Source organism: Cyprinus carpio, chromosome B19 (genome assembly GCF_018340385.1).
Source record: "Cyprinus carpio isolate SPL01 chromosome B19, ASM1834038v1, whole genome shotgun sequence".
NCBI classification, from domain to species: domain Eukaryota; kingdom Metazoa; phylum Chordata; class Actinopteri; order Cypriniformes; family Cyprinidae; genus Cyprinus; species Cyprinus carpio.
Genome location: NC_056615.1, coordinates 5,560,299 through 5,569,642, shown reverse-complemented (window position 1 = coordinate 5,569,642; position 9,344 = coordinate 5,560,299). Strand labels below are relative to the sequence as shown.

Sequence of the window (9,344 nt, the reverse complement as noted above, 5' to 3'; positions counted from 1 at the left end):
GTTTGAAACTTACTCTGTTATTCTTCCCTGTCTATACATTGGTTACTGTAGTGGGTTTCGAAGCAATTGTTTGTTCCCTTAATTAAGCATGATGATTAATTTTTCCTTTCATAAAGAACAGACAAATATGAACTGCCTGCATTCCTTGTTGATTTAGGATGGACTCCAAAGATTTTAATCTAGAAGAAAAATAATAACGCATTACATAATTCCGTAAGTAAAAACTTTATTATTGCACAGATAAAAGAACTAGTTAAAGTTTATGGACATTGATTTAAGAGATTAATGGGCTCGTCCCCCACCTTTTTTTTTTTTTTAAAGCATGGATGCATTAAATTGATCAAAGTGACCATACATACATTTATGCTCTTCTTCTGAATTAAAAGAAATCCTGACTAAAAAACTTGGACCACATTTTTTTTAAACCCCAAAAATAAATGAAATCAAAACTCTTGTCAAAAATAATAATAATAAAAAAAAATCACCAAATCAACATGTTGAAATGATTTCTGAAGGATAATGTGAAACTAAGGACTGAAGTAATTATGCTAAAAATTCAGCTTTGCATCACAGGAACAAAATATCATTTAAAATAAATTCAGTTAGAAGCATTATAAAATTAATGCAGCCTTGGTGAGTGTAAGAGACTTCTTTAAAATCTTTTTTTTTTTTTTTTCAAAAAATAGACCCCCAAAATAGAAATAGAAATAATAAAATAGAAATTTTGCAGAACCCAGCTTCTGAATGGTTCTGTAAACATCCCAAGGAGTTTTTCATTGCCACTGCCACCTTTGTCCACCTTTGAGTTGTTTTCTGAAAAAGAAAAAATATATATGTATTGTAAATGTAAATTAGGGTGACTTTGTTCAGAGGCGAGTGCTTAAAAAGGAAACACCAAATTTTGACGATATATTCTATGACTTTAATGAATTTAGTTTGTCTTTTTTAAAATTAAGAAAGAAGAGCGAGCTGATTTGGCTTCTCTCTGGACATCCTGGGACTAAATAATGGGATGAAAAAGAAAGTTTTTGAGTGTAAAGTCTGCTGTTAGTTTTGCTGCAGCAGAAGTTCAATTTGCAATGGGATTCTTAGCTTATGTTTCCACTTAACCTCACATTCATTTAAAACCTACAACCACTCTGGGATCTTCTGCCAGTTTTTTCTTATGTGAGGTGAAGTTTACCATAAACACTTTACCATATCATCTCTCGGATGTAAAGGTGAATCTCTGTATGGTCTGCACTGGCTGGATAAATGAACATGTCCATGTAACTGGAATCGCATGTTGCACGTACAGTAGAGCCTAAAGAGAATTTAAATTCAACAAAAATACAACAATATTAACATAATCACAATAAATCCAAAATAAATCTTAAAGACTCCCTTTCAGTATTTACCAACACTGTATTTTAAACTAGTTTAGATTTAGTCTGATTTTTGGTGACCAGCAGAGGGAGCAGATTTCATTCCTCACTCCCGAAATATGAATGGATGCATTCCATTCTTTTATTTGTTATATTTTATTTAAGACTTAAATACATATTAAATACCAGAAAGAATATTATTATACCATTGTATTACAAATCTATTATATAAAAATGTATTATAACATAAATTAGGTTAATAATAATTATATATTGCCCAATAATAAATAAATATTATGTCTTTCCCCCCCCCCCCCCCCCCCCCCCCCCCCCCCCCCAAAAAAAGTTTAGATCAACACGGTGTATATGTAAAAAAAAAAATATGCAAATTTAAAGCAGAAAGGCAATGGTCTTTGCATCTGGAGAATTATTGAACTATTAAAGTATTGTCATGAAAAAGCACTTGCCATGACAGCTCAAGGAGGGCTATGGGTCTGTGTTGAATTGCTAATTTAATGTCGTTGTAAGTAGTTGCTAAAGACAGCTTGTCATTTAGAAGCATTTGCAATTCATAGCCCTTCCCTGAATTTGTGTCATGCCTTGACAAGACCCACAGCAGCTAGTTACAACGTTAAAAGGCAACTGAAATGTGATACACACTGAGTTGTAGTAAGCCTAGTAGTAATAAGTAATAATGCTATTTCATGAATTAATGTACATTGTATTTAGACATTTTAAGGAACTTGCCCTCAACTTCATCCAAACATGAAAAACAAAAAATATATATATATGTTTTCCTGTGCGCTAAAAAAAAAACGTAGTGTACTAAATTAAAGCTCAAGAGGAGCAGACGCTCTTCGCTCTGATTGGTCAGTCTGGAGAAAGCCCCGCCCACACATCGAGCCTATTTAAACGCGCTTTCTGCCTGCGATTTTCTAGATGCTCAACACCTGCTCACTGAGGGACTCTACCAACGGGCTTTACTACCCACCAATGGTTGTTCAAGTGAAACCACGCATTCGCTACAGCAGCAAAACTATGGAAGGCAACCAGCAGAAAGTGGAGGTTAACATTTTGTTACTTGGAGCTGAGAACGTTGGAAAGTCTGGTGAGTTCTGCAGCAAATGTTGCTTGTTGTCTTTATGCATTTAGTCTGAATTAGAGCACTAACAATCTGTTCTTCTTCACAGCTCTCACCGTGCGCTTTCTAACCAGGCGGTTCATAGGAGAATATGGAGACATAGGTAAACACAATCACTAACTGCGCTTGATTTCCGGTATGATTTGCAGTAAAATAGTCTTTGTTTTGCTTAACGGTTTATTTTCATTCACAGAATCAATATACAGCCATACTGACAAGATCGACGGGCGTGATATTTGTTTCAACATATGGGACTCACTTTGCCCGCAGGTAAGCATCTTTTTGCACATTCCGAGATAAAATAATGATTTAAAGTGTTTTGCATGACATATGGCAAGCCATTTTAACATTAACTCCTTAAAGTAAACTACTATCCATTTTATCAATGAATAACTTTTCAATATTATGAAGTAAAGGCAATTGTGATGTATAATTGTGAAATGTCAAATTTTTTTTTTTATAACTTTTGGGGATATTTGCTAGCAAATAAGTACTAGTACTTAATGTATTGCTAGCACAGGACCAGCAACAATTGAAATGCATGCTAGTCAGGTTTGAATGGAAGTAATGCATAAATGTCTTGTTTCAGAATGGAGAGGAGTCGGGATATTTCAACGACAGACAGCTGCAGTGGGCAGACGGCTATATCCTTGTTTACAGCATCTGTGACCGCGCCAGCTTCAACGTGGTGCGGCAACAAGTGCAGTGCATACAACAAGCCAAGCAAAAACTGGCCAGCACAGCTCAGATCATCATTGTGGGGAATAAGAGAGACCTCCAGCACAGACGTACCGTGTCCAGTGAAGAGGGCCGGCTGCTGGCGCTCTCGGCGGACTGTGGGTTTTTTGAGGTCTCCGCTGCCGAGACGTACCATGGTGTGCTGATGGTGTTTCACGAACTGTTTGAGCTCATCCGAGAGGCCAGGGCACTCAAAAAGGGCCCCGCAGGGTTCAAAGGAATCGTGAGGAGCATGTCGGCAGTATTTGGAAGGAAGCGGACTGAATAGTTTCCCCTCAAAGCGGTGGAAGAATCAGGGTTAAGCCCTTTATGGAATCCATATTGGAACAAAGACTGACTATTAATCTCAACTAGATTTTTGCAAGTTGACCGTTGTCTAGGGCGTTTACAAAGTTCAGTCTGTGCTGTTTTTAATTTTTAATTTGCTGGACAGACATCTTTGGCCATTGCATTGTTTTTTTTGTCATCTCACACCACGAGCATCACTAAGTCGCCTGTCAAGTTAAAAGTAGTTAATCTTTTCATCTTCCAGTACCATTTTCCATTCTGTTTTGGAATGCATAAATGTGTTCTGTGTGAACGGCCCCTAATTCCTGAATGTTCTAAGAATGTTCAAATTAGATTTTTAGAATACAAACAAGACAGTCTCATTGCTCACTTTCTCAATATATTGTAAACTGTTGGTTCTTTGTACTACTATCAGTTTTACTGTAGCTATAAGTACAATTGGTGTCTTAATCCTCCTCCGTCCCTATGCAATTAAAATGAGACTATTCTAAAATGTGGCCTCTAACATGTGGTGATATGAATTCTTAAATGTAGCATTTCTTTGTTAAAATGTTCATATTTGCATTTTCTTGCCCGAAGTTACCCATGCATTAGGGTCCTATAAAGTGCTACAGTCATAAATATAAGTTATGTGGTAGAATGCTACATTTCAAAATGACACCCACTTTTGTCTCTGGTCTTTAAATTTGCTAGCTATAATGTGTTTTTGAAGTTCTGTTACATTTGATGCATTGGTGATTAAAAAAAAAAAAAACACCAAGTGTGTGTATATATTGCAAGTGTAAAAACATATGCTTATGTTTTATAATAAAACATGAGAGAATTTAATGTCTATCACTTTGTTTTTGTTTTTTTAGGTAGTACTAGTCCAAATGAGCCATTTTAGTTTGTGACAATGTTTTGCTAAATGCATAAACATGATACTTACAGCAGAAAGGTAGGTTGCCCATGTTTTAGATTTTGGGATTGGCCTTGTTTCTCCCAGTTAACAGCTTTGACTTTAGTCATTGTTGACAATTGCATGTATCCTTTAATGTGTTAATTCAAGATAAGCTGGACAATGTTCTGCTCTTTGGATGAACAGCAAAAGCACATACATTTCAGACTTCACTGGATTCGCTGGTATCCACAAAGTTGGCAAGCAATGGATATACAGACCACCAAACCCTGACATTTTATTAATATTTAGACTGACTATATGAACTACTGACTTTGTGTGTATTTCTCTCACCTGTTAAGTTCCTTTGCACGTCATGAACCCTAATGATGAGTTAGTAACAGGTTCAATTAACCGTAATCTTGGCCCTTTGAAGTCACTTCCTCCGAGTACTTTTGTAAGCCAATCAATTTATATATGTAAATAAAGTTAAAATGGGCTTCCCTCTAATGGAAGTAAAGCTGTCCAGACACCTGAGCATCACATGTTCATTCATTCACATATTTGCGAGCTCAGAGCGGATAAGGTCACATGTAGGGCCCATTGATCACAGTTATGTGGGATTTCTGTAAATGACTTTACTGCTCCTACAAGAAATACGACTGACCAACACATACATTGTGAGTGCAATGAGTGCAAATGTGCATCATATACCACACTGGTCAAGGCATTGCCTCATATATATGAAAATGTTTTCATTGTGTAGGTTTTCTGCAATTCAAAAGCTCTGAGGAGGCAAAACAGTAGCATTTTGCTTGTCTGTTTGCTCTTGTAATAAAATGCATGAGTGAATGGGAGTGTAGCTATATATCAAGTCTCATCTCCAGTGTTTTGATACAGAAAAGAATGAAATGGGAAAAGAAAGAGATTGAGAAAGAGACAAGGGCAGCTGGGTGTTTCTGTCACTCCCCCCTCCAGCCAAGTGGGCGCTTTGCGGGGGAGCTGACTGAGACCATGATAGCTGTTGCTATGCACACCACAATAACCCTCGTCAGCGAGTAATGACATCACTGACGCAGACGTGTCTCCGTCCACAGAATGCCTCAGTGACACACCAGCCTGAATTCCTCCCACAATCGTGTGTACGCTAACGTTTATACACATACGCATGAATATTCACGATTGGGCTATGGGGCACAATGTCCTGGCATAATTTATCATGCTTTCGCAGCAGAGACAACAATAAAAGGGTCTTCCTCAGGAAACAGTGCCATCTTTAACATTTAATGATTTCATTTGAAAAGGTTACAGTGGAGTTTTCAGGAAATCATTTTTTTTCTCAAGCATAAAATGCCAGGATTGTAATAGACAATAGGAGTTCACCTCAGGAGGCACAAAATGAAAATTCATGTTATATGTCTTATCGTACATATGTGTATATCCAGGCATATGTTCCATTTAAAAAATAAGAAAAAACAAGTTTGACGTTAATTAACAAATAAAGTACAGTAGTTTTCAAAAGTTCAAAAACTCAATCTTTGCCACAAAAAAAAACAGACTTCTCATTGTGGGGCAAACAGGACATCACAATACAAAAGAAAAGAAGAAAACATTAAAATATCTTAGTCTTTGGGATTGAATGTAACAGGTTTAAAGATCACTGCAAAATCTAATATTAATGAGGAAGCCAGAAAATATAATCTCACTACACAAGATTTAATTATACTTTGTTCCAAAAGTAATATTTTTTTTCTTGTAAAAATTACTTTGGTCACTATGATGAATTTCTAAAGTGTTTCAGTTATTGTTGAACTTGATACTACCAATTTAAGTGTAAATATTATAAAATACTAATAAAGACCATAAAAGTGTTACCATGCGGTGCGGGAGAGAAGCACGAATGTGAAGAAGATACAATAAACTGTCTTTAATACTCCACAGAAGGGTAATCCAACTCAGGGAAACAGCAAACACACACAGTTAGCATTAACATTCAGTACTAGACGAGAGAGAACTGAACAGGCTAGAACTAAAGTAGGGTAGTTAACGAGGGACAGACAGGTGAGGATAATCAACTAATAATGACACAACGAGAACAGGAACATAACCAAATAAAGGCACAAGAGGGAGAAACCACAACACACAGTCCAATGGGGGTGTGACAAAAAGGAACTTATGTCGAAACTTTTTTTTTTTTTTAGTTTTTAATTCATCAATATCAAAATTTCAATTTCAATCAGTGTAACATAAGAAAAAGGGGATACACAAACTGACCGATATTGTGGGTGAAAAATAAATATTTAGAAATAAAATCAGTTTTATTTTGAAAATAATTCAAAATTGTTTTTAGTTAAACACTGCTGCATCATATTAATTAATATTATATTATATTATATTATATTATATTATATTATATTATATTATATTATATTATATTATATTATATTATATTATATTATATTATATTATATTGTGTTGTGTTGTATTGTATTGTATTGTAAGGCACGCACACTGTTAATATCACAGTAAATTGTGATGTTTCCTGAGAATGACCTGCCCTTTAGATCAAATGATATTCAATTAATTTACTCGTTATTGACTTTTAATTTTTATTTATTTTGCATTCTATTCAATTCAATTCAATTCAAGTTTATTTGTATAGCGCTTTTTACAATACAAAACATTGCAAAGCAACTTTACAGAAAATTAAGTTTCTACAATATTTAGTAGTAGCTTATCAGTGGTGACTGTCAGTTTATGTGCACACGGCAGAAATGTTCAGAAAAATCAATAAAAGACGTAAACAAACAGAAGATTAACACTATTAACAGCAATTATGCAATCAAACTTATAGCAAAATGTGATAGTTCTGTATGTTGACTCTGGGTTAGCATCATCTGAGGTCCTCTGAGGGGTTGGCATCATCTCTTCTCAGGTGTTCTGGATCCAGGCTGAAGCTTGTGTAAATCCCGTGGCAAAACAGAGAAACAAATAGAGACATAATTAGCATAGCTGGTGTTCCAGCCAAGTAAAATTAATTAGTTTAAACCAGGCTAAAGAATAATAATGCACATTTGATAAGATATAACTGCAGTACAAGATTATGAGATGCATTATTTGAATGCTTGGCCAAAGAGATGTGTTTTTAATCTAGATTTAAACAGAGAAAGTGTGTCAGAACCCCGAACATTATCAGGAAGGCTATTCCAGAGTTTGGGAGGCAAATGTGAAAAAGCTCTACCTCCTTTAGTGGACTTTGCTATCATAGGTACTACCCAAAGTCCAGCGTTTTGTGACCTTAGGGAGCGTGATGGATTGTAGCATGGTAGAAGACTAGTTAGGTACGCAGAAGCTAAACCATTAAGGGCCTTATAAGTAAGTAATAATATTTTGTAACTGATATGGAATTTAATAGGTAGCCAGTGCAGAGACTGTAAAATTGGGGTAATATGATCATATTTTCTTGACCTGGTAAGGACTCTAGCCGCTGCATTTTGGACTACCTGTAGCTTGTTTATTGAGGATGCAGGACAACCACCTAGCAGTGCATTACAACAGTCCAGTCTAGAGGTCATGAATGCATGAACTAGCTTTTCTGCATCAGAAACAGTAACATGGTTTGTAGCTTGGCAATGTTTCTAAGATGGAAGAATGCTGTTTTTGTAACATGGGAAATATGATTTTCAAAAGACAAGATACTGTCTAATATAACACCCAGATTTTTGACTGTAGAGGAAGTAACAGTACATCTGTCTAATTGCAAATTGTAATCTATGACATTCTGCGTAATGTTTTTTGGTCCAATAAGTAATATCTCTGTCTTATCTGAGTTTAATAGGAGACAATTATTGGTCATCCAATCTTTTAAATTTTTAACACACTCTGTTAGCTTAGATAATTTAGAAGCTTCATCTGGTCTTGTTGAGATGTATAGTTGAGAATCATCAGCATAACAGTGGAAACTAATCCCGTATTTTCCGTATTTTCTCCCGTATTTTATAACCAAGGGGCAGCATGTATATTGAAAATAGCAGAGGACCTAGGACAGATCCTTGTGGTACTCCATATTTTCCTGGTGATAAATGAGATGACTCCCCATTTAAATAAACAAAGTGGTAGCGATCGGACAGGTAGGATCTAAACCATCTTAAAGCCTGCCCTTGGATACCTGTGTAGTTTTGTAATCGATCTATGAGTATGTCGTGATCTATGGTGTCGAACACAGCACTAAGATCAAGTAAAACTAGCAATGAGATGCAGCCTTGGTCTGATGCAAGAAGCAAGTCATTTGTAATTTTAACAAGTGCAGGTTCTGTGGTATTATGGGGCCAGAACCCCAATTGAAATTCTTCATAGAGATCATTTTTTTGCAGGAAGGAGCACAATTGAGCAGACACAACTTTTTCTAAAATTTTAGACATAAATAGAAGATTTGAAATGGGTCTGTAATTTGCCAGTTCACTAGGATCTAGTTGTGGTTTCTTAATAAGAGGCTTAATAACCGCCAGCTTGAATGGTTTGGTACGTGACCTAAAGATAACGACGAGTTAATACAGTAATACTGAAAAGCGGTTCTTCTGCTACAGGTAACAACTCTTTCAGTAATTTAGTGGGTACAGGATCTAATAAACATGTTGTTGGTTTAGATACAGTGATAAGTTTAGTGCAGTTCTGTCAGTGCAGTGACACTTTAATGCCTGTGTGTTCAGGTTTTGACATTAAACTGATAAAAGGAAATCTCTCTCAAAGAAAAGCTCCAATTGCAAGGCCATGTCTGTCTCCTTATTTGGCTTTATGTGTGATAACAACATGTCAAGGTCCTCGAACGCAGAGCCAGGGGAACAATGAAGATGTTTCTCCAACCCTATCTCTCTGTCTCTCTCTCTTTGTCCTTTTGCTGTTCTTCCTAATTTCATTTTAAGAGATAAAGAGTGCC

General features: G+C 35.9%; 1 protein-coding gene across 1 annotated transcript; it reads left to right on the top strand.

Moving 5' to 3' along the window:
• The first annotated feature begins 2,286 nt into the window (after window positions 1-2,286).
• On the top strand, window positions 2,287-4,365 carry LOC109060274 (ras-related and estrogen-regulated growth inhibitor-like protein). Its single transcript, XM_042745524.1, has 4 exons — window positions 2,287-2,472; window positions 2,555-2,608; window positions 2,699-2,775; window positions 3,095-4,365. The coding sequence occupies exons 1-4, from the start codon at window positions 2,304-2,306 to the stop codon at window positions 3,509-3,511; spliced, it is 717 nt and encodes a 238-aa protein (XP_042601458.1). The 5' UTR covers window positions 2,287-2,303; the 3' UTR covers window positions 3,512-4,365.
• Window positions 4,366-9,344: the final 4,979 nt, after the last annotated feature.

What these genes read in the sequence shown, in the direction of transcription:
- LOC109060274 (XM_042745524.1), top strand. Translation starts at nt 2,304, where the DNA reads ATGCTCAACACCTGCTCACTGAGGGACTCTACCAACGGGCTTTACTAC. An exon ending in TGAGAACGTTGGAAAGTCTG is followed by an intron (nt 2,473 to 2,554) that starts GTGAGTTCTGCA and finishes TCTTCTTCACAG; the next exon opens with CTCTCACCGTGCGCTTTCTA. An exon ending in GGGACTCACTTTGCCCGCAG is followed by an intron (nt 2,776 to 3,094) that starts GTAAGCATCTTT and finishes GTCTTGTTTCAG; the next exon opens with AATGGAGAGGAGTCGGGATA.